This window comes from Scylla paramamosain, chromosome 39 (assembly GCF_035594125.1).
Source record: "Scylla paramamosain isolate STU-SP2022 chromosome 39, ASM3559412v1, whole genome shotgun sequence".
NCBI classification, from domain to species: Eukaryota; Metazoa; Arthropoda; class Malacostraca; order Decapoda; family Portunidae; genus Scylla; species Scylla paramamosain.
In genome coordinates, this window is record NC_087189.1 from 14,427,923 (window position 1) to 14,453,502 (window position 25,580).

A 25,580-nucleotide genomic window follows, 5' to 3' on the forward strand; every position below is an offset into this window, starting at 1 on the left:
GTAGGAGTGGATAGGACAAGAAGTTTGGTTTAGAAGATCATTAATGAATAATAAGAAGGGAGTGGGTGACAGGACAGAACCCTGAGGAACACCACTGTTAATAGATTTAGGAGAAGAACAGTGACCGTCTACCACAGCAGCAATAGAACGGTCAGAAAGGAAACTTGAGATGAAGTTACAGAGAGAAGGATAGAAACCGTAGGAGGATAGTTTGGAAATCAAAGCTTTGTGCCAGACTCTATCAAAAGCTTTTGATATGTTCAAGGCAACAGCAAAAGTTTCACCAAAATCTCTAAAAGAGATGACCAAGACTCAGTAAGGAAAGCCAGATCACCAGTAGAACGGCCTTGACGGAACCCATACTGGCGATCAGATAGAAGGTTGTGAAGTGATAGATGTTTAAGAATCTTCCTGTTGAGGATAGATTAAAAAACTTTAGATAGGCAGGAAATTAAAGCAATAGGACGGTAGTTTGAGGGATTAGAACGGTCACCCTTTTTAGGAACAGGTTGAATGTAGGCAAACTTCCAGCAAGAAGGAAAGGTAGATGTTGACAGACAGAGCTGAAAGAGTCCATTGAAAGGCATGGACTGCGATTCCTAAGAAAACATCATTGCATAAAAAAGGACTGTTTTCCGAGTACATGGATTTACATACATCTACTTTCCTTTCACACAGGCTCACAAAGGGAAAGATGCATAAAAACAACCCTAAGATGCAACTAGACTAAATGATATTATGTGTTGTTTATATAAATGTGTTGTTTATATAAATTACTCCCAGTGAGGTCTAAAGCACTGTTAACTTGAGAAGCAACGCACTATAGGATGGTCATTAACTCAAAGTGTATGACAACACACACACACACACACACACACACACAGATAAGTGGATAGGTGAATGGATAGTGAATGAAGGTGGAGAAGGAAAAGGAGGAGGAGGAGGAGGAGGAGGAGGAGGAGGCGGTCGTGGTAATGGTGGTGGCGTGGAGGACGGATGGGAATGAAGAGGTGGAGGAGGAAGGGAGGGGCTGGTGGTGGTGGTGGTGGTGGTGATGGGGATGAGGGAGACGCAATGATCATGGTGATGGGCGAGGGGTGAACCAGGCAGGTCACGTGGGTGGAGGTCACGTGGGTGGAAGCTCAAGGCTGAGTCTTGAGGGGTTTAACCAATCACAGGAGAACAGTATCCTTTATTAAGTAGGTGAGTGATGCACGTCGCCACGTAATACATGGAGCAGGAGTGATATATACTCGTACATGTTTACTGCAGCCGTCTGTACAAAATGAAGAGAACAGTTGAATAGTTCCCTGAATGTAACCATTTTTTTTTTTTTAACTCTTGAACAGTTCATTCTGTTATGAATTCATGTGGATGTTGATATGTGGGATGTACAATATATGTGAACAACGGAATAAAATAAAAAAAGATAAAAATACTATTTTTCAAAATGAGCTTCATCCATATTCTGAGTATTATATAAATCTAAAGACTTTAAAAGGGGCGCGTTCCAGCAGAAAGCAGCATTTCATTTTGGGGCGTGGGAACCCTTAACAATTAGGCATCTATAGTTTGTACTGAAAGATGACTTCACAAATGTGTTCCGCTTGCCTGAAAGCGTCCAGGTGTCAAAATTGGTTTGAGCTGATTGCGTCTGAACTTTTGGCGGTGGACAGACACGTGCGTGATTCCTGGAGGGCGCACTGCAGCGGGTTGTGAATAGTGTACTTAGTTCACTCGTAAAAAATTACATAGGATCCAACCTTGAGTTAGTCTTCAAGTGCCTCGTGTAATTTTCCTATAGTCTACACACAAACAGACAGGGAGACAGACTGACTTTTTATTTCATACATACAGATATAAAGTCGCAGAATGATCTCAGTGATGGAGTTCGAGGAGCGGTGGGGGTGGTGGTGGGTCCGGTGGGTCATGGTGGTGTTTCATGCAATACTGGCGCTAAGCAGCTTCGCTCTCCTTATTTACCTGAGCAGGATGGAGTCACAGATGCCGCAGCACAACACCCCGGGCTTCGGCGTGGCCATCCTCATGGCGCTGCTGGCCACCCTCTACGGCGTCCTGGGCATGGTGACCTTTTGGCTGTCCCGGTACACGTGGGGGCGAGCGCTGGCCGTCACGTCCGTGCTGATCCTCGCCATCTACTACTTCACCATCATGGCGCTGCACCACCGCAGCGCCGTCTGCGGCATCAACAGGCTCAACAACGAAACCCTCAGTCTGGACTTCAACGAAACACGGATCCAAAACTGTGACTGGGAGGGCACCTCGTGTCTCCTGAGGTTCCCGAGCACTGTCCTGGTGCAGTGCCCCACGCTGCCCTCCTTCTGGGACCACGTGCTCGCGCTGCACGACGGCACCGTGGCAAGCAACACGGTGATAAGCAGGCTGGTGGACGGCGGCCTGCTCTATAACATTTTCTTCCTCATCGTGATGTACCTCTCCCTCATCCTGGCCATGCTGCTGGGCGTCAAGGAGGCAGTGGTGGTGCGCCCTGCCGCTTTCCGCGCTCCGGTTCCATTCAGCTCTATCTTGTAGTGTCCATGAGCCGCCCTCTCGCCAGTCCTGAAGGTCGCAAAATGTTGTGACAGTAGTTTCTTCGTAGTGCTCGGTGCCGGACTGTAGTGCTCGGTGCCGGACTCACACATCTTATCAGGACGAGGAACACTCGCCCGCTGAACTAAGCTTTCAATATTCCTTTTCCGCTGAGTTTGCAGAATTGTGTAGCATGGTCGTTGTGCACTTCCTTTCTTACTTCACACACAAACACACATACACACACACACACTCTCTCTCTCTCTCTCTCTCTCTCTCTCTCTCTCTCTCTCTCTCTCTCTCTCTCTCTCTCTCTCTCTCTCTGCAAACTGTGGTAAAGTTCTTTTGTATTAATTATCGTAAGGACATATAACCTGGTACTTTTTCGTACTTGTGTGAGTTACAATGGTAACAGTCTGTCAGATTCATCTTTGAGGAAATAAAAATAAAAGGTGGTTTTATACATTTTTGTTTTTACTCATTCTCTGGCCATCTTTGTCACTCGTTCTCTGAGTTCAAGACGTGATTTTTTTCCTTCATGTAGTAGGGGCACCGGCAAAGGGCAACAAAATAAGAAGGAAAAAAAAAAAAGCCCAGTGAGGTGCCAGTTTCCAAACATAATCAGAAACGATCATCAAAAATTGGAGGATAATTGTCTTGTAACCTCCCTCTTGAAAGAGTTCGAGTCATAGGAAGGAGGAAATACAGAATCAGGCAGGGAGTTCCAGAGTTTACCAGAAAGGAGAATAAATGATTGAGAATACTGGGTATCTCTTGCATTATAAAGGTTGACAGAATAGGGGTGAGAGAAAGTAGAAAGTCTTGTGCAGCGAGGCCGCGGGAGGAGGGGAGACACGCAGTTAGCAGAATCAGAAGAGCAATGAGCGTGTTAATGAGAGAAGATAGCAAGAGATGCAACACTGCGGCGATGAGAGAGAGGCTGAAGACAGTTAGAGGAGAGATTTACCCTTCACAATAAATTAAATAATAAAAAAAAATATATGTAAATGGTTAGTAAATACAACAATTTTTTGAAAAAGGACAATAAATAAACATATCTAAATGAATACTGAATAGGAAATACGACAAATCCTTGATAGCTAGTGAAATAAATAAAAGAAATAAACATAAGTAAATTAAGAGAATGATCAACAAAAGTACTCGAAAATAAGTCAAATAAGCAAACAAATTTAAGTGAAAACGAAATAAAATAATCTTGAAAAATCCTAATGCCTACTCTCTCTCTCTCTCTCTCTCTCTCTCTCGATGAACACAAACATGTATCAGGTGATTGATTTATCATATCGGCAGCCACTGATTACAGGTAGCAACTAAGAGAGAGAGAGAGAGAGAGAGAGAGAGAGAGAGAGAGAGAGGGGGGATAAAAACTGCACATCAACAAAATGAATAAATAAACAACTGTACAGATAAATAAACTAAGATAGATACAAATGCACGAGTATAAGCAAATAAGAACCGAGTAACTAAGTAAACACAACACAGCATCAAGCAAACATCATGAGAGAGAGAGAGAGAGAGAGAGAGAGAGAGAGAGAGAGAGAGAGAGAGAGAGAGAGAGAGAGAGAGAGAGAGAGAATGAAACCCACACATCAGCTAATTAAACGAATAAACAACTGTACCGATCAATAAAATAACATAAACAAACAAGAATTTAATAAGTAAATCAAACACGCAGCATCACAGCATCATAACAATAAACAGGAAGTCTGGAAGGGGCAAGGGTGATGAGGTCAGCGCTTTAACTCGTCAACACAACAGGTGAAGCAATGAGGCGGGACTGAGCTGTACCTTATCTTATCTCCCTCGCTGCCACTACCATTATTATTGCCGTTAAATACACTCCCTCTCTCCACGGGGTTTAGACGAGGCGCATCAATCTCTCGTGAAAATCAATATCTGCGGTAAAAGATCTCTTGTCGATATTTTGGGCCGGGTTGTAGTGACTGTTTCTCGATGTTGAGTTAAGAAAACGGAACACAGCTGGCATCCTGAGAAGAAAACGAGAGTAACAGTGATGTGTCGTGTCCTTGGGTGTTCTGTCAGTGTGTCGTTGATGGTTGTAGTATGAAGGTGTGTTGTATCACTTCCTTTACACGAGGATGCCTAAAACTTCTGCTGATATCCTGGTAAGTGAAAATTATTTGTTGATATTGCTATGCAGGAAAAGGTTAGCTAGAATTCAGTGGCAGATAAGGTTAGATATTACATGTTTCATTACTTATACGTGTTTGTAAAGTAAGATACTTATGTTAATTGTCCAAGGCACTTAAAATTAAAGGGATGACTTAGTGTGATTAGTTTGAGAGTAGAAAGTGAATGAGTGTTTGTGTGTGCGTGAGTGCGTTTAAGGTTTTCTTCTTCTTTTGATTTTTTATGTAAGAGGTGCTCACGCCAAGACTAACAAAAGATGCTGAAAAGGCCTATTGAACGTGCCACTCCCAAAAAACGTGCAGTCACTAAAAGGATTAACCAAAATTTAAGAAGTGTCTTGAAACCTTCTTACGTACAACAGTTCGTGTCAAGGTGAGAGGAAATACAGAAGTAGGCAGGGAGTTCCAGAGTTTACCATTAAAAGGGATGAAAGATGGATAACACTGGCCAATTCTTGCATTAAGGAGGTGGACAGAATAGGTGTGAGAGAAAGTAAAAAGCTTTGTACAGCGAGGCACCGAGAGAAGGGGAGGCATGTAGTTCTCGCTCTCTCTCTCTCTCCAGTCAGAGTAGGAAGCACTGGCTAAATGAAGAGGCCGTCACTGATGAGGCTATAACTTACAGTGGTGGCGGGTACAGAGAGCAAGTGTGCACCAGTGTGGAGAGGCTGGAGGTGACGGTGACCTGGCCTGCCCTCGTGTGTCTTTACTCGGGAAGTCGCCAGCGCAGGTTGTGAGTGGCAGGACAGTGCAGCATGTAGTGTAGGGGAGGGTAGGCAGGTAAGAGGAACAATAGTTTGGATCTTAGTAAATCATCTGGCTTTTTCACAGGTAGCCAAGGTGGAGTCTTTGTAAATGTGGTGGTTTGAAAGGTGGTGGGTCGGGGCGTGGTGGCTCCTGGGGTGAAGTTGTGGAGTGTACCAGCAGGCGGGGTGAGATCCCTGTGCCATTAAATCAGTACGGTGGCGAAGGGTGAGAGAGAGAGGGAGAGTGTACCTGAATTGACTTAAGAGTTAGAGTGGTACCGACGTCGCTCTACCGGATCTGCAGTTAGCAAGATCAAAACAACAGCTAGCGTGAAAATAGCGATAGAAGATAGCAAGATATACGACCATAATGTGAAAAGATCGAAGCTGAAGGAGTTGGTGAGACGAAATGCTTTTCATTCCGCCCTGTTGAAGAGAGGTGAGGGCAGGCAAGGAAGTGTAGGTGTGTGTGTGGAGTGTACAGTACTTGAAGGGTGCAAGGTGTAGGTGACCTTTGTGTATGGATGTGTATGGGTGCATTAATAAAAGTGTATGGTGTCTATTGGTGTAAATATTGTATGGGACTGTTTATATAGATTAACAGAAAACAGAACGAATATAGTGGAATTAAATATTTATGTACGTTTTATGTTTTGCTGAACAATTCTGACTTTCTTTCTCCACAGTAACCGCGATGATAGAGTCTGCTGGGAAGAAAGTTGAATTCCAGGGAAGAAAATAGGAGCAGAGGGCTTTTTTCCCCGACAGACACAGACACAGCACTTCCATATGTTGCTGGAGGGTAATTATAGTAGTAGTAGTAGTAGTAGTAATGATAAAAGTAGTAGTAGTAGTAGTAGTAGTAGTAGTAAATGTAGTTTCTGATGCTTGAAACATTTTACTCCTCTCTCTCTCTCTCTCTCTCTCTCTCTCTGCTTCACCTACAGAGTACAGCTGGTTCCACACGGACCCAGTGATCTACAAGGGCGTGAAGGGAGTCAAGACGCCTTTAGGGAACCCACTACAGGAGCAGCTGGAGGAGGAGGCGGTGCGGGAGGTTCGCTACGTGGCTTATGGAGTGGTGGCGCCGATCATTGTGTCCGTTGGAATACTTGGGAATATCTTAGTTATTGCCTTACTAAGACTGCCACAGTTTAAAGGTATGTAAGAATATGATCTGGAGTTGTAGTAGTAATAGTAGTAATAGTAGTAGTAGTAGTAGTAGTAATTTCCTGTACGAGTATGTTGATTCGGAATGACGTTGCAAGTTAACGTAAAGAAGAAAAAAATAATAATGCAATTCCTTTTCGTGTTTTTGTCTGTAGTCTACACAAGTACAACAGTTTCGTTTTCATCCGTACGATATTGTTTACACACGAGCAGGCAAATTCCCGCACTTTGTTTACTACCGCAGGGGTCGTGTTTTCATTCTTCACGGTGCTGGCTGTGACTGATCTCCTCTCCCTTGGCTTCTGCATCTCCCCGCTCCACCATGCCCTCGCTGGCGGCACGCTCCACTACTCCACCGCCGCTTGGTACTCCTACTTCGAGCTCCTCTTCGTCGGCGTGGCCATGTCCACCTCAGTGCTTATTGTTGTCTGCATCACCGTGTATAGATTCTTTTCCGTGTGTCGCCCTGGGGAGTTCCAACGGCTCAACACTCCCCGCTTCCCTAGAATATCCATTGCAGTGTCTCTGAGCACGGCGGTCATAGCATGGCTTCCTATGAGTTTTCTGCGGCAACCAAGGATAGCGAGTGAGTGTCAAAGAACGTCTTTCACTCCCCCGGATAACCAGACGTGGTGGGTGGCTTGTATGATTCATGATACGAGTCAGAAAGGTTACTTCATCGCCTACGCGTGGATAAGGCAAGTTCTGGTGACGTTTCTGCCCATCGTAGCCGTGGTGACGCTCAACATGTTCACACTGAGAGGCTTCTTGCGTCACAGGAAGCTGAGGCGCCGCATGTTGAATCACCACTCGAACCAACAGCCGTCTTCAGTATCCAAGAATCGCGAGGAGAAGTACCTGATGGGGCTGCTGATTGCTGTCATGTCCTCCTTCGTCATCACCATCGTGCCCTCGGGAATAGCAAACGCCATCAACAGCAGCACGAGAACCAGTGAGCTAGAGTTTGTCATCTTCAGTGCTGTGGCGAATAACTTGGAGATTCTGAACCACACGCTGAATTTCTATCTCTATATTCTGTGTAGTAAGCAAGTTCGCGACACGTTGAAGGAATACTACAGCAGACATCGCAATAACATGGCGTGGATGTTCGATGGGTTCTCCTTGTTCTCGCGGGAAGTGAGATCGGAGGTGAGTGGTGCCCGAGACGAGGAACAGAGAGATTCACAGAGTCTGTCCTCCAAAACAAAGGCGGAGGAAGGGCAACAGAAAATCTTCATCATATCTCCTCCCGCCCTCACCAAAGCCGTGGACAGCAATGAGGAAAACAGGCAGAATGAGACGCTGGAAGACATGTTCCCTCATGTCATTGCAAACACACGAGACACTCTAACATTCCCCAACGGTCTCGAGAATCCAAGTTTTGAGAGTTCTGGATAACATTTCATCAGTATTATCATTATATCTATCATAAAACCTTCCAAGCACTAGCCTGGGAGCACCTCAAGGGGTCTAGACGGGGTTCCCAGGCCCAGCATCGCCTTTTGTCTGGCTGCAGGGGGAGGGGGAAGGAGCAGATGCATCGGGGAGCCAGGGACAGCTGTGCGTGGAGTGGACCAAGTCACTGCCTCTTATCACCGGAAGCCTCAGCGGAAGGTTTAACTGTCCTACATGTTACCATAGAGCCTGACATTTTTTTTTTTTTTTTGTTAATTTTTATAATAGAAGACACAAATGACGGAGATCTGCTATTGTTTGTAAATATATGTAGGTGCTAATTTCCTACTGCCCGAGGTGATGGTGGTATGATAGCCACTGTTATATAGTACAAGTTAAGATATATCTGTTTGCATGTCTAATAGCTGTGTTGCAGCAATCTATGTGCTGCAGGTGAACCATGATTTATAATTCTATTAAACTATTAAAATAGTTGTAGCATCACCCATTCCATTGCTGATGATAGAGATGGTGATGATGGTGGTGGTGACAGTGAAAATGACTGATGGCGATGATTGCTACCAATTGAATAAATCCATTTCCACAATGCGCAAATAGATGTCTCGAATAACAATTTGCGCAAAGGAGAATATTATGAATGTTGTTATGGCGGCGTGATAGTCTGTCCTGCACCAAGAACATCTTTCTATCCTAAGCACAATTCCCTTCAAACAACAATTATGTGACATATAGAATGAACATAAAATAAATATGTAGTACTAAGACATAAAGTGTAGTGAGAAATAAGGAGAAATAAATAGTATGGCAACAAAACCATCAATCCTTTATCAGGAACATCTCTTAATAAGACAAATAATTCCAATCAGACAACTGAAATACAATTAGAAAAGTAAGTCAAAATAATTATGTAGCATTAAAATATAAAATGTAGGGGGAGTTAGCCAGGAATAGATGATAAAATAATAGAACCGTACTTTACGCGAGACCAGACAACCTGTGGAGTGTTGGTGACAGTTGCCTCAAAAACCCTGATGACTTTATTGCATTGGGTAAGTTAATGCAGAATGTATAGTGAGTGTGACGTGCACTACACTGTCCCTAGCTGAAGGTTACTGAGAGGTGAGAGTGAGGGGAGGGAGAGGGAAGATAGAGAGAGGACTGACTGCCAATAATGAGGCTGGAATTCTTGTTTACTGTTTCCCTCCCTTTCCTCCCTTTCCCTCCCCACCCTTTCCCTTCCCCTTATCCCTCCCTTCTTTTCCCTACAATATCCTTCTCCCCAGCTGCTAGTACCATTCCATTTGCCTTTGTTTGGTTTGGTTTGGTGCTTCCATCAGTTTGTACTAGATGTTATTGTCTGGTTTGATTGCTTTTGTTTACATTGTTCGTCGTTTTATTTATTCCTAGTGTTTGCCCTCTCTCTCTCTCTCTCTCTCTCTCTCTCTCTCTCTCTCTCTCTCTCTCTCTCTCTCTCTCTCTCTCTCCATTCATTGTAATTGTTCTTCATTCATTGTAATTGTTATAAAAAATTGTTATAGAAAGGCTAGGATCAATTGAAGCCAGTGGTAGTAATTGCAGTTATGTGTCAGTGCTTTTGTTCGTGATAAATAAATGTAAAAAAGAAAGAAAAGAAAAAATAATTGTTTTCAGCTCAGTAAATTTAAGAAAAGCATGGGACAATTGAAACTACCTGAAGCAATTGCAGTTATGTGTCATTGCAGATGTTAGTGGTAGATAAATGTAAAGAAAAAGAAAAAAAATCAAAGGTTATTGTTGTTAGGATGCCAGTAAGTAAACTCCACCTCTCTCTCTCTCTCTCTCTCTCTCTCTCTCTCTCTCTCTCTCTCTCTCTCTCTCTCTCTCTCTCTCTCTCTCTCTCTCTCTCTCTCTCGTGGGTTGTTGAAAAAGTGAATAAAATAAAATAAATAATAATAACAATAATAATAATGATAAATAAAAAATAGTCAGTTTTTATGATGCCCTTAATTAAACTCCACCTCTCTCACTCTCTCTTGGGAAGTTAGTGAGGAATAAATGTAAAATAAATAAATAAATAAATAAATAACCAAACAAATGCATAAAATAATAATGATAATGATAAAAAAATCACCATTCTTATGATACAAGCAAGTAAACTCCACCTCACCTCTCCCAGTGGGTAGTGGAGGGGTGGCTGGGGTCCTGTTCCGCCCTGATGAGTCAAACTATGGAGGGTTATCAAAATTACCTTAGTCTAGCTATTTACAGACATTGATTATTTCTCAGGAAAATATTACACCTTTCTTTCATCAGTGCCATCCAACGATCAACAGTTAACTAATCTGAACTTTAATCTAATTTATCCCAGTTATTACATTTTTTCTTTCATCTATACCATAAAAGTATTAGCAGTAAAGTTAATTAATGTAAATCTAATCTAATTTATCCCAGTTATTACATTTTTCTTTTCTTTCATCTATACCATAAAAGTATCGGCAGTAAAGTTAATTAATGTAAACCTAATCTAATTCATCCCAGTTATTACATTTTTCTTTTCTTTCATCTATACCATAAAAGGATTGGCAGTAAAGTTAATTAATCTAGATCTAATCTAATTTATCCAAGTTATTACACTTTTCTTTTGTCTAAACCATAAAAAGATCAGCATCAAAGTTAATTAATCTGAACCTAACCTAATCTGTCCCTTCGTATGAAAATGCTAATGTTATGAATGGTTATTTTTCAATGTTATCCGAATTTTGCATCACCTCTTTTTTTTATGTATTAGGAAAAATAACTAAGGGAAAATTAAATAACAAAATGTCAGGCTGATTTATTTTATTTTTGTGCATTGCTTCACTTTTTAATTATGTATTGGGGAAAATAACTGATGAAAATGTAGATAATAAAAATCCTGCTCATGGTATTCCCAAAAGAGAAATAAATAGAATATCTGAGAGAAAAGTCTGATTTTTTTTTTAATATTTATGTATAATCTCTTTTTATTATGTATGAAACTGACTAAAGAAAAAAGTAGATGACAAAATCCCACTTCATACTCCCCAAAAAATGGAGAAACAAGTAAAATATCAGAAAGTAAGACTGATTCATTTAATTTCATCCATTCACTGCTACTTATTTCATTCTTGGCTCATACCATCCCACCATCACTTTTTCCGTCAGGAGTGAGGGAGGGGGACTGAAACACTTGTCTGGCCCTCACACATCCTCTTAGTACTCTGAGGATGTTGAAGCAAAGTATCTGGTAAAACTGTATTATTTCTCCTCGTGTCTTGAAATCTGATGTGTTGCAGTGTTGGACCCAAGGGGGTTTATTTAGTACAGGGTGTGGCAGAAGTACCTCTCATGTTTTTCCTTTTGTTAGCCTTTAAAATGTGGAGGTATTTCTGCTGCACCCTGTATATCGATGTCAACTAGCTACCTCTACCTCCTTCCTTCCCTCCATCCTTCTCTCACAAAATTCATATATATTTGTAACAGATTGATGGCCACCAGTTCATAGGAGAGAGAATAGCACTACTTGGAGTATTAAAGGACATGTTTTGTAGGTAAATAAGCTTGTATATTGATGATGACCATGTACAAATACTATGATAACTAGTCATGGTGGAACAGGTAAGGCTAGATTGAATTAATGATTTCACAGTGGTCAAGACAAGTGGGGGTTCATGTTAGTATTAGGTTAGGTCAGGTTAGGTTAGGTTAAGTTAGGTTAGGTTAATGATTCCGGTAGAAGCTAAGAGAAATGAGTTTAGATTGAAGTAATAATTTCACAGGCGTCAAGGCAAATTTCTAACCACTATGAGTCATATTTTCCCATCCTAGAGCCACCTTATAATATTGTACTTACTAGAAATTGCAAAAACCTTTCATGTCTATCCCTTTCTTGTAGATGCTCAGTACATTGCTTCTTCACAGGGATCAAGGCAAATTTCAAGCTATTGTGAGTTATAATTTTCTGACCCAGAGCCACCTTATAACATTGTACTGGGTAAAAATTGCAAAAATCATTCATTTTTATCCCCTTCTTTCTTGTAGATGCTTATAAAGAATCAATACATTGTTTCTAAGTGCTTTAAATTGGTTAGATGTGGACTGCTAGGTGTTGGTCAGGTGGCGTCTTGCAGGTACCCTTACTTTCTGATGGTCTTATATCACACCTCTCCTTGCACAGTAATCATGACGGCTCTGGACAACTCAGGGGAATATTCAATGCAAGGCAGAGGCAGTTCCCGACTCTCTCTACGACAGAACCGCAAGCGCAGCCTCGTCTCGGACATCTCGCCGGCACCAGAGCCGAGGACAAGTCACCGCTTTCGCACCTTCAGCAACAGTGAGGCTGATGATAGGAACAAGGTGAGGCACTGTGGGATGCCTGCTGTGGTGCTGTGTGCCTTGGTTCTCTCTCACTTTACACACATCTTACTGTATAAACTAAATTTTACTACACAAACACTTGCTTCTGAATACACCAATTTTCATTTCAGTCACCCCTTAATGCATAAATCGCTTTCTATTTTCTGGTAACTCCTTACTGTGTAGTTTTCTCTTTACAGACACCTCACACTGTACAAACTAATCTTCATTTCACAGAGACCCCTTACTATAAAGACCAATCTCACTGTTTTTCACCTCACACACACACACACTCACACACACACACTTCTTACTGTACAAACCAATCTCATCTCTCTTCCCTTCCCAGACGCCTCCTACAGTGCGCAAGATGAGCCTCAGCAGGAGCGTCATGACCAGCAGTGGCAGAAGGACCAGCACCGTCTCCTCGCAGTCTGCCGGCAGCAACTCTGGGGTGGGAGGGGCCACGGGGGACCTGGGCTACAATGGAGGCTATGTGTCAGGAGTGTGTCCCTTGGCAAACATGGGGAACACTTGCTTTCTCAACTCGGTGCTGTATGCGCTGAGGTTCCTGCCGGGGTTCACTCATGACCTCCACCACTTGCATATGCACCTGCAGTCTGCTGGGTGAGTCCTGTGGTGTTAAGGAGGAGGTAGGAGTGTTTCGTCATCTGTTATTGTTTGGTCATCTATTCTGGTCTTTGTACTAGAGTGAGAGGGGGAAGAGGGAGTGTTTGGCTGTGTGTTATTACTGACTTGCTACCTGTTTATGATTTATGTATTGTATATGAGTCCTGAGCGGGAAGGTAAGGGAGTGTTTGGTCTTCTGTTACCTGTGTTCTTTATAGTGGGAGAAGCAGTGTTTGGCTGTGTTATCGGTGAATTGCTTCTTGCTTATGTACTGTATATGATTGCTGGGCTGTGGAGGAAGATTGGGGAGTGTTTGGTCTTTACTTTTTGTTTTAATTGTCTCTAGATTATTTAATTGCCCTCTTTTGCCTTCCTTTTGTGTTTTACTTATGTTTCAGTTGTCCTTCAGAGGTTTGATTATTAGTTGTAACACTCATCATCTTTGCATGTTGTGGTGCACAAAAATTTGAAGTCACCCTGCAAAATTTTAGAGTAACCCCTGCAAAATTTTGAAGTAAGCCCCTGTACTTTGTCATGACAGTGAGCAGAAATATATGGTGTGTAAAAAAATTAAAGACATTCCCTGCAAAAATTTTGAAGTAACCCCTGCAAAAATTTGAGCCCTGGTATTTTACTATAACAGCAGAAATATGTGGTAAGTAAAAAATTAAAGTCACCCACTGGAAAAAATTTCAAGTAACCCCAGCAAAAATTTAGACTATTTTAAGTAACCCCTGCAAAAATGTGAAATAACGGCTGTATTTTCTCCCAACGCAGCGAGCAGAAGGACGTGAACCTGGAGCAAAGGATACAGTTTCTCTCTGAACTCCACCGAGTGTTTGTGCGTCTGGGGCAAGAGGAGAGATCAGCCTCAGAGAAGAGAATACCAGCCTTTGAACCTTATGATTTCCTAGAAGCTTTAAGGTACATAACACTTGGGCCCTGTCTTGTGCTGCTTTCATCTTGATTGTCTAATGTATGAGTTTTCTAAGGCATTAGCTGTACCTGCTTACTAATTCATCTCCCTGACTGTTTGCAATAGAGGAATTCAGTCAGTGTATCCTGATATATTTAGATTATAATGCTATTTTCATCTCTTGTCTAAAGTAAGAGTTTTCTAAAGCATTAGGAGTACCTGCTTACTGATTCATCTCCCAGACTAGCTTGTAATAGAGGATTCAATAAGTGTATCCTAGTGTATTTAAAGAAAGGTAAACACACTCATGCATACACATATTATTGTATGACCAAGGACATGACCTTTATTTTCTCACAGCCATTTTAGTTTGCTGTGAGAAATGACTATGTGAACACTAATAGATGAAAAAGGACCATATATTTTGTCATGATTTCCCTGTATTCCCTGTATATTTGCCTTCTGCTCCTCCTAGTCCTCTAACTCCAGTACTATTGAGAAAACTAACCTGGTATAAGCCCGAGTGGTGAAAAATGCAAAACTGTGTGTATGTGTGTCAATTATTTTTTACCTTAGTATTAACACTTTACTATATAATCAAAATAATTCACTAATTTTCAGGTTTTTCCTATATCATATAAGAGTTTCTCCAATATTACCTGACCCACAACCAATACACACATTCTCTCACTTTTCCAGAGTTGTGAATCCAATGTTTGAGGGGAACAGACAACAGGATGCCCACGAACTCCTTCACTGCCTCCTTGACCAGCTGTGCCACCTCCCGCAAGACCTGCTACAAGTGAGACCCAATGGCACGGCTCCTGCTGGCTGGGGTGATTCCTGTGGGGCATCCCGGGACCATGAGTCCATCCCTCCTGAACCCAAGAAGTCCCGCAGGAGGTCTGAGAGGATACAGGCCATCGAAGAGGATTCCAGCAAAGTGTGTATCTTTCTTTGTCTTTATGTTGTTTAGTTTAGACTTGTGTTAGGTCTGTAATTAGTATGGGGGGGTATAAAAAAGGTGATGTATGCAAAATTTTCAGGGTTACTAAGCAGGATACGAAGAGAAGATTAAGAAGGGATCTGAGGGAGGTCTTTAAGTGGTATAGGGGATGTAAAAAAGGTGATGTATGCAGAATTTTCAGGGTTAGTAAGCAGGATATGACAAGAAGACTTAGAAGGGATCTAATGGAGGTCTTCAAGTGGCATAGGGGATGTAATAAGGGTGATGTATGCAAAATTCTCAGGGTTAGTAAGCAGGATATGACAAGAAGACTAAAAAGGGATCTGAAAAAAGTGATATAGGGGATATAACAAAGGTGACTTTAGCTAAATTCTCAGGGTCAATAATCAGGACAGGGCAAAAAATAATGGGCTCAAACTTGAGAATTAGGTTTAAAAAAGAGATAGGAAGGAAATGGTTCTTAAATAGAGTGGTAGATAAATGGAATGGACTCAGTAATCAGTTGTTGGTTCTGAGTCATTAGGGAGCTTTAAGAGAAGATAAGACAAATTTGTGGATGGAGATGATAGGTGGAAATAGGTAGGCAAATTTCATACAGGGACTGCCACATGTAGGCCTGATGGCTTCTGGCACCAACCCTTGTGTTCTTGTGTTCTTTTGTTATGTCACCTTTGTTATGGTTCTTTGTTGAGGGAAAGAGAAGTGAACAGGGTATTGTGGATGTGGTCAGGTCAGAGTTTGTGAGTCATGAGTCTGGAAACCTGTAGACGTCTGTGCTATGAGTGTGTCACCTTTGTTGTATCTGTTTGTATGTAGAGAAAAAGAAGTGAATGGGTTGTTTCAGGCCATGGATGTGGTCAGGTCAAAGTTTGTGGGTCACGTGTCTGGAAACTTTTAGACATATGTTATGAATGTCACCTGTTTTATATTTCCTTGTGTGTAGAGGGAAAGACATGAACAGGTATCAATTCCAGGCTGTGGATGTGGTCAGGTCAAAGTTTGTGGGGTCGCATGTGTCTGGAAACCCATGGACTTGTATGTTTCAAATGTCACCTGTTTTGAATTTCCTTGTATGTAAAGGGAAAGGCATGAACAGGGTATTGATTCCAGGCTGTGGATGTGGTCGGGTCAAAGTTTGTGGGTCGCATGTGTCTGGAAACCTGTTGCCTGGAGTGTGAGCAGGTCACTGGCAGGGAGGAAAACTTCCTGGAGGTGTGTGTTCCTGTCAAGACCAAGGCTGATTTTGAAGGTAAGTCTCCTGTTTTCTTTTCCTCTTTTGTTTTCTGTTAGAGGGGCACTGGTCAAGAGCAACACAAATAGCTGAAAAAAAAAAGGAGCCCATTAAGAGTGCTTTTTTAAAATTTAATATAATTTTTTTAAATTTTTTTATACTGGATTACAAAAGTAAGTACTAGAGCAAGTTGTCGTTTGTTTTCTGTTAGAGAGGCACTGGCCAAGAATAACAAAAATAACTGAAAAAAAGGGCCCATTGAAAGTGTTTATTTTATTTATTTATTTTTTATTATTTCTTTTATACTGGATTACAAAAGTAAGTACTAGAGCAAGTTGTTGGTTCCAAAAGGGAGGTCAGAAAGGATCGTGTTGTGAATCGGGTTCTTGGTTCTGTCATGTCACAGGAAAATTCACTTATGATCTTGTTTTATTGAGAGAACAAGTGATCCATGAATTTTAAAAGGTGTAGTTTGTAAAGTTTTGATGTTTTGCATGGATTAATTTTATTGGTGGTCAAGGTGTCAATTCAAGAGTTGCATTTAATGGGGAGACTTGTAAGAAAAATGTCTAGGAATGTAAAAAATGCATTAAATGAGAAATGTTTGAAATAAACATCAAAAGATAAGTAAGAATCAAAAAGTTGATTCTTACTTATCCTAGTTGCCCCACCTCTCTCTCTCTCTCTCTCTCTCTCTCTCTCTCTCTCTCTCTCTCTCTCTCTCTCTCTCTCTCTCTCTCTCTCTCTCTCTCTCTCTCTCTCTCTCTCTTAATTCATCTTCAGTTAAATTTAAGATTTATTTTTATGTATACCAAGAGAAATGGCAATGACTTAATTCATTAATAAACACTAACTCATCTTTACTTAATTAAGATCTCTTTATTTACACTAAGAGAAATAGCTATCACTTACTCCACTCCCTTTCACACATACACACACACTCTCTCTCTCTCTCCTGCAGAGGACGAGAGCATTGGGGAGCCACAGGTGTTCATGTCAGCCCTGAATGAGGAGGAGTGTCTTCAGGATAACAACAAATACTGGTGTGATCATTGCTTCCACCACAATGAGGCACGACGCTCTGTTCACTTCTCTCAGCTGCCCCACCACCTGGTCATTCATGTGAAGAGGTTCAGTGCCTATCACAGGTATGTCCTCTGCTGCAGGTGTGTGTGTATTTGTGTGGGAGGTGTCGGGTTGTTATTGAGTTGTGAGTTGGTTGATGTTGGTGACTGAATTTTTGTGTTCCTCTGTCATCTGCCAGTTTGCTTAGGTTCACAGCAATTAGTCATGCTTTCACTTGTTCTGGTGGTTTGGGATTAATTTGGAGTTAGTCTAGGGTATTTTGGGATTAGTCTGGGGTATGTTGGGATGAGTTTGGGGTTGTTATTGAGAAAATCCTAAGCTGGTACAAATCTGAGTGATGAAAATGCTTAAATGGATGGATGGCTTCTTGCAGCTTCCTTTATTTGACTTACATTATGTTCAACTGTGTGTGTTATTTATTTTTTATTTTTTGCATTATTTTGTGATTTTTATAAAGAAATCTCTTAGTTGGTACAATCTCTCTCTCTCTCTCTCTCTCTCTCTCTCTCTCTCTCTCTCTCTCTCTCTCTCTCTCTCTCTCTCTCTCTCTCTCTCTCTCTCTTTCTTTCTTTCTTTCTCTTTCTCTGCACCCTCAGAAACATGAACACCTTCAAGTGCACAGAGGCCATGCCAGCACCACTCATCCTGCCGTGCTTCTGCCGTGGGTGTTACCTGGAGAAGCAGAGAGCCACGCATGGGGAGGTGGGGCAGGACGGCAGGATGGCCGGCACCAAGCGACCCAACCTGTCCCACCTGCCGTACTACCTGACAGCTGTTGTGTGTCACCTTGGAGCCACTCTCTCTTCAGGTAATGCTTTTTTTTTTTAATGCGTTTTATTTTTTAATGCAGTCATCCCGAGTTATTCAGTTTCATTTTTTCTTTCTTTTTTTTTTTAGCTCTCCCTTCAGGTACTGCTCTGCTCCTTTTCTTTTCTATTTTTATATGCAGTCATGTCTTGTTATCCACAATTTCACTTTTACATGGATTGCTGCCGATCACACAATCAAATGACAGATGATGAGAGGTGACCTAATAGTGTTTATTGTTTTTTTTTCATTATTTTTAGGTCTTTCTTCAGGTAATGCTCTGCACTCCCTTTTCTTTTTTTTTTATTTATTTTTTTTTATATGCAGTCATCTCTCGTTATTCATGGCTTCACTTTCCATGGTTTTAGTTTCACATGGATTGTTGCTGACCACAAATTCAAGTAACAGGTGATGAGGGGCAGTCTGACAGTTTTTATCAGCTTTTTTTTCTTTATTTTTTTTTTTAGTTCATTGATAAGTAATATGTTTGTAACCATGTACGTGCAGTTTTTTTTTACTTCAGCAAGGTTTTAGGGACACATGGGTGTTCTTAATTAAGGGGGCCATTAGTTACCTGACCCTTGTGGATAAGAAGGGATGACTGAATAGAAAATGGATAAACAAAGAGGTCAGGTTACATTGGCATTTATTCATATTTTCATCACTCGTCAGAACATTTATCTTCTTCTGCAGGTCACTATCTGTCCTTTGTCCGTCTGAGTGCCCTCCAGTCCTCCAAGTGTCCTGAGCAGCAGCAGCAGCAACAACAGCAGCAGCAACAGCAGCAGCAACAGCCACAGCCCCCCTCCCACCAGGCCCACACGCCCCCTGCCAGCAGCACCAAGGTGGACTGCCAGTGGATGAGGTGCTGTGGCCTTCAGTTGGACCACATCCGTCCTCTGTCTGTGCTCAACGGACACAGTGGTCAGTGTCTGGGGCTCTGTGACCTCTTTTTCCTTTTGGTTTTGTGTTATATTTTTCATATGTTTGTGTGTGTGTGTGTGTGTGTGTCTGGACAGCTGAGTGGTGATTTGGGTTTATTTATTTTATTTTCTTATGTAAGGGCACTGACCAAGAGCAGCTACTAAAAGGAGCAAAAAACAAAGGCCCACTGAGGTGTCAAAAGGGTCATTCAAAATTGGAGGTTATGAGTCTTGAAACCTCATACAGGAAACACAGAATCAGGCAGGGAGTTCCAGAGTTTACCAGAAAGGGATGAATGATTTGAGAACACTTGTTAACTCTTGCACTAGAAAGGTGGACAGTGGATGAAGAAATTAATTATATTCTTTAAAATCATTTATAGATGTAAAGAGCTGTATTCTTGTTGCCTGGGTTTAGAATATGTGACCAGACAGTCTGTTGCACCACAGAGTGACACAAAAGGCCAAAGAATAAGACAACTTTATTCATAAAGTGAAAAATCCCTGCTTTGAACATTTGTAAACTAAAACTTGTCTATATTTGTACTTATTCCACTAAAGTTCCCTGCTCTGCTTTTGTAAATAGCATAGTTTTATTTTTTTATTGAATGAGCTTTATGTCTGCAGTCTTAGCTACATTTCTTCTTGTATTCTGAAGGCAGGTAACATGTTCCTCCACCTTTCACTCATCAGATATTTACATTTCTGCTGGCATTGTGAAGGCAGGTAACATGTCCCTCCACCTTTCACTCGGCAGATGAGGAGAACAGCCGGGAGCAGGACAAGCTGTGGCTGGAGTGTGACGACGACAAGATCAAGCTGGTCACGTCACAGGAGGTGTGCCACATGATGCGCACCACCAACATCACCCCTTACCTCCTCTTCTATTCCCACCTCTGATCTCAAGGTAGCTTGCTGCCCTCCACGCTCCCCCACACACCACGGTGAAAGTTTTGTGCAGAACCCGGTGATTTTTGCATGCAAGTAGAGGCGAGTTGTGAATTTGCCTCGTTATTAAGTGTCCGAAGGTTGTGGATGCTGTTTTTCATCTCGTCCCCTCTCAGAAAAAGGGGAAACTCAAATACCCGTTTGATTTTTGTTCTGTAATTTATGGGACACTGTTTTGAAGGGCTGATGGAGGCGACAAGTTTCTAGTTTCAGAAAACCGAGCAAGCATTCAGTACGTACTTTGGTCTGTCGCAAGGAAGCACTGAGGACACGAGTCAAGCCATGTGTACATTGAGAGAAAGGCCTGAGAAACCAAGCCAAGGGTAACAGTTGGTGAGAGGATAGTGCCTGGAGAACCTTTTTATATGTAATGCTGAAAGGCTAACACTTCCACCATCACTAGCTACCTCATGCATCAGGTCAACATAGAAAAGATACAGTCCCTTGCCGCACCACAGAGTGAAGGCAAGGGTCTGGTGCCTGAACCAAGCTTCTCGGACAGAAAAGATGTTTGAAAACAAAGGCATTATCCATGAATTTGATTGAAAATGGTGCAATGATTTTGATCTCTTCAACAAATCCAGTCAGGTGAAGGAAAAAGGTGATGGGGATGGTGAAGATGAGTGATTGATGTCTTTTACGAAAGCTGAATGAAAAGGCACGACTTCAGAGAACAAGAACAAAGTGTGAGCCAATGATACAACACTGTACAATACTATTTATGACCAATACTAAATGAACTAATAGAAAGAAACATTTGGAGCAGCTACATTGAGACAGACAGTGACAAACATGTGAGATCTTGTTCTGCTCGATGCGGGAACGCCAACAATAACAGCCGTGTGTGCGTGTCAGCCCCGCTAGGAGCTGTACACGTCTCTACACGGTCTTCATAGTGTTTTATACGTCAACCTTAACAAACAAACATGGCAGTGTAATGATAATTGTAACTTTCACTGGAAGCTTTACCAGAATGAGAGTATGGGTAGTGGATATGTAGAAACAATAGGTGATATATTTTTGTATAAAAGAACACAAAATAGTTTAGTATCAATATTTAACTGTGATGATGCAGTAGGGGAAACGTGCAGCAACTTCAGAGTTTTTTTTTATTTATTTATTTATTTATTTTTCGGAGCATTTCTCACATATTTTTTTATTTATTTATTTATTTTTTTTATACCTATCATTATTATTACAGTCAGGGTAGGGGACACTTTCCTTTCGGTAGTCTCTAGGTGGAGGTTCGGTTTATTTCACAGGGAACTTGGTTGGTTGGTAGCGGTGAGGCGAGACACGAGTGTTAGCCGAGTGTAAACAAGACTTGGGTCAACTTAGATTTCGTTTTAATCTTTCCATTCTTTTGTGCTGGTCGTGTGTGTTTTGTGTGTGTGTGTGTGTGTGTGTGTGTGTGTGTGTGTGTGTGTGTGTGCGTGCATGCGTGTGTGTGTGTGTGTGAGAGTGAGTTATGGGCCAAGCCAGAATGACGGTGATGAGTGACTAAAGAGCATTTAGTGGTGAAGGGGGATGGGAATGAGTGCTGTCTTAAAAAAAAAAAAAAAAAAAAATCATCACCACTCCATTAATTCACTAGATTCTCCGTGTGACATTCTTACTTTAGGGTGAACAATACTCAGAATAAGAACATGTTAGGTCTCACAAGTAGGGCACATTCTCTTCATGATCAAGTTGTATGCAGTTTGTGGGGTACGAGGTGCGTTATAATGACAAGCCTTGCAAAAATTAATACGAGGGCCTCAGTTGGAAGCATAACAGGGATACAGAACATCCTCAAAAAAAGTCAGTAGGAGGATGTTTATCGTAACTGAATGAGAGCAAACTGACATGCAGAGAATGGGAAACATGCTTCAGTGTGGGAGCAAGTTGGTTCATCTCTAAGTAAATGTGGCAGAATAATAATGACATGCATGTGTGTAATAGCAATCGGTTCTCCTCTCGGTAACTTGTGTAAAATTTTCATCCGATACAAGACTCACAATAGCTTAGTACAAAGACCGAACCTTCATTTTTTGTGTCCGTTGCATCAGAAAGTTTAGGGTGTCATTTACATAGAGAAGTAGCTTAGTGGGAGACTGAGGGTTTTACTTACCACAATGCATTTATTTGACTGTTACACACATATGAGGCTGGAATGTAAGAGAAGCGCTGTAAAGTTTAAGTGAACTGTAGGCAGGTGAAGGTGAAGCTTTCATTGTGCTTTGTCCTGTTTTGAATGTGACGCTTGAATAGGAGGGACCACGACTTAACATTTGCCCTGATGTGTGAGTACTGCGGACTTACTAACATCCACCTGCTCACTCCCACTGCCAGTAGCTGTAGTCTTGAGGGCCTCTAAGGAATAGTTATCCATGTTAGACTGACTTTTGCTGGATTCAGGAACACTTCTGCACCGCACCTCCACTACTTTTGAGAGGCTTTAGTTGAAGCTACACAGGTTTTTGAGGGTGTTTTCATGGTTCTGGTGATAGATTAACTTGATTTCTACATTATTAACAGGAGGATTACTCTTGAGAACCTGGCTGGTCATCTCTGTTGCCTTGGAAAACTGTTGTGGTGAGAGAGCAGAGTGTTTCTGAATACGAGCCACTGTTTCATTCTTCATTGCTCAGATTGTTTGAAGACTGATGCCTTTTTTGTGAGATTTAGTTATATTTATTCTTGAAGTCTCTTAAGTACATGGTTTTGTATTTTACTGTTGCTCAGAATGTCAGAAGACTGAGTTTTGATTCATCTTGTAACGTGTAAAGTACAGTTTCATCTATCATTACTCAGATGGCTTGAAGATTTTTTTTAACTTTTTTTCTTGAATGAGTTTTGTTTTTTCTGCAAGTGTCAGTATTGTTCTTCATGAGATGATTTTCATTCATCTCACCAGTTTCATGTTTCATTGCTCAGGCAGAGGCAGTTTGAAGACTGATCCCACTTTCCATTTTAACACCATACTGTGATTGAGTTACTGTACTTTCATTGCTACCACACTACCACACAGCTGTAGGTACCTGTCAACGAGCCAATGTGAGCAACTACTACTACTACTACTACTACTACTACTACTACTACTACTACTACTACTACTACTACTACTACTACCACCACTACTGCTGCTACAATCTCAGGTTCAGAGCTTTGATAATCCTGTCACATGTTGGGTACCAGATTCTTAGCTTGGGACACTCATTGTTACCGTTATGAATGTTAAGTGTGTGTGTTTTATTACACGTCACATTGGTGTCAGCTGTGTACGGTTAAGGAACCCTCATTGTGTGCTCAATACTATACAAGGCAACTGAGTGAAATGACTTAACTCTTGTGTATTCCTGTAATAAAACATGTGTTCGGCGCATTTGCAAATTGGAATCTCGTCTCGTACTGTTAATTTTGGGGAGTCAAGGATTTGATTTTTTGTACTTAACCAAAATTGGTGTTTAATATTATTCTTCTAAGTTCCAGAGTGTATTTGTTAAGACTTTAGTTTATTGTCTCAACATTCTCAGCAGGTGTTCTTCATTCATTGACATCAGTGGTGATACATTACCTGTCTCTTACCTGTACAAGGCAGGTAGACAAGGTGGTATGCAATCCTACTCAGAGATGGCTATTATTACTCCTTTGAATGCTTCAGCTTTAGGGAAGAAAAGGTTTTGGCTGGAAAAGAAAAGGAGGTCTTCAGATTCTAATGTAAGATTTATCCGTCAATTATAAAGAGAAAAAAGTCTTCAAACCTTAATGTAGAATTTCTTTGTCTTCCATTTTCTTTGCCCACAGTAAGTACTTGATGGGGTGGTGGTGACAGTAGCAGCACAGGTTGTCCGTTGCCTCTCAGACTCCAGCCACTCCCACTACTCTGTCAGGTGTCATAGGTTGAGAAGATTCCTCTGCAGGATCTCTGTATCTCGATTACGTATCTTTTTTCCAGAGACTTTGTAAGTAATATGAGTGTCTTTTTATTACTAGAATTTTATGTGGATTGAGGAGGTCACTTTCACAACACATTGGTCACGTAAGGTGGAAGAAAATGAATGTTAAATGTAACTTGTGAGGATTTCATTTACCCTGACATGTTGCGTGGTGTGGATTACATAGATTCAAGTTATGTAGATGTGGAAATGAAAGAAGGGATGAGATTTGTATTTATTCTGACATGTGTGGTGTGAATTACATTGGTTTGTGTTCTGCAAATGTGGAAATGAAAGAAGGGATGTGGTTTGCATTTATCCTGAATTATTGTGGTGTGGATTACATAGCTTCAAGTTCTGTAGATGTGAAAATGAAAGAAGGGATGAGATTTGTATTTATTCCGACATGTTATGTGCATTGGTTCAAGTTCTGAAAATGTGGAAATGAAAGAAGAGATGTAAGTACAAGCTATAATGCGCCAGGAAGTGAAATGTGCTGTTTATTCATTAGATGTGTTACTGTGAGTAGATGAGTATTAATGCCCTGAGAGAGTGAAGATCCTTTGGAGGGTGTTGGCTAAGTTGTCAGTAAATAGAAATGGTGACTGGCATGACATGAATGTGAGGAAATCTGAAATTATTCTTGTGCAGTTTGTGTGAGGGTGAGTTAGTGAGGCAGCTTTGCACGAGATGAATTTGTATATGGTTGCATTAGGATAACTTCCACCTGAGGGCGAGTCTGATTCCTGTCGTATGCTGGCAATTTCTGTGAACTTGTATATGTTTTGTATTAGGGAAACTTGATCTAAAAGCACGTTGAAGTCTTGTCAAAACCTGCCAATTTTTCTTTTAAGTTTGTATGAGTTTTGCATCTGTTCAATTTCATCAAAAACACACTAAAGTCTTGCCAAACCCACTAATTTTTCTTTAAGTTTGTATGAGTTTTGCATCTTTTCAATTTCATCTAAAAGCCCATTAAAGTCTTGTCAAAACCCACCAATTTTTCTTCAAGTTTGTATGAGTCTTGCATCTGTTCAGTTTCATCTAGGAGCACATTTAGGTCCTGTATGGAGCTTGGAATTATTAGCAGCCACTGAGTGACTGTAGATCATCAGCATACCACCACCAGTGCTGTTTTCAAAGGAGCTGTGGGAGACTCCATGAATAAGAAAGACATCACCTATGGAGTCTGCCTGTACCATCACACCAGCCATCCAAGAACTGGCTTGTGCACACTAAAGAGTCAGGACAAGGAGGTGCTTCATACTTTCATCAGTACAAAGGCTCAGGAGAAGGAGGTGGTTGATGTGTTTTTGTCAGTACAATTTTTCAACAATCTTTTGCAGAATATTGGAAAGCCTTGAATTTCAGTGGTCTGGGAATAGGTGTGAGTTAATCCCTACTAATTTTTTAAGGGTCTTTGGAGTCCTAATAAAGACTGAATTGCTGCAACATGAAAGGGGGAAGTTATGGTAATGATGAAGTGTATTGGTGAGTAAATGAGTTTGCTTTGTTGTTTTGGTTATTGGGCTCATCTTTCATGGTTTTATTTTCAACTTTTTCATATGTTAAGTTTTGTTTAATGTGGGTTTTATTTGTTTATTAAATGTTCTGTTATTATGATTGTTTCAACCCTTTGATTTCCATTTGGTACACCTTTCCTTAATTACCAGTCATTCTTTACTTGTTCTACAGCCATCTCCAGTCTTTGAACTTGGTAGAAATTGCATAATCTATTCTTTTTAA

General features: G+C 41.2%; 1 protein-coding gene across 3 annotated transcripts; it reads left to right on the top strand.

Moving 5' to 3' along the window:
* The first annotated feature begins 4,405 nt into the window (after positions 1-4,405).
* LOC135092273 (ubiquitin carboxyl-terminal hydrolase 1-like) lies at positions 4,406-23,970 on the top strand. Of its 3 annotated transcripts, XM_063990714.1 has the most exons (12): positions 4,406-4,697; positions 6,154-6,269; positions 6,415-6,627; positions 12,228-12,409; positions 12,759-13,036; positions 13,817-13,963; positions 14,655-14,898; positions 16,033-16,171; positions 17,115-17,301; positions 17,836-18,047; positions 18,740-18,970; positions 19,727-23,970. In XM_063990714.1, exons 2-12 carry the CDS (start codon positions 6,257-6,259, stop codon positions 19,867-19,869), a joined length of 1,989 nt encoding a protein of 662 aa, XP_063846784.1. In that variant the 5' UTR covers positions 4,406-4,697; positions 6,154-6,256; the 3' UTR covers positions 19,870-23,970. The 3 variants fall into 3 exon arrangements, with proteins under 3 accessions (XP_063846784.1, XP_063846786.1, XP_063846785.1); XM_063990716.1 differs by lacking the exons at positions 4,406-4,697; positions 6,154-6,269; positions 6,415-6,627 and adding an exon at positions 8,034-11,601; XM_063990715.1 differs by lacking the exons at positions 4,406-4,697; positions 6,154-6,269; positions 6,415-6,627 and adding an exon at positions 8,034-9,102.
* The last annotated feature ends 1,610 nt before the right edge of the window (positions 23,971-25,580 follow it).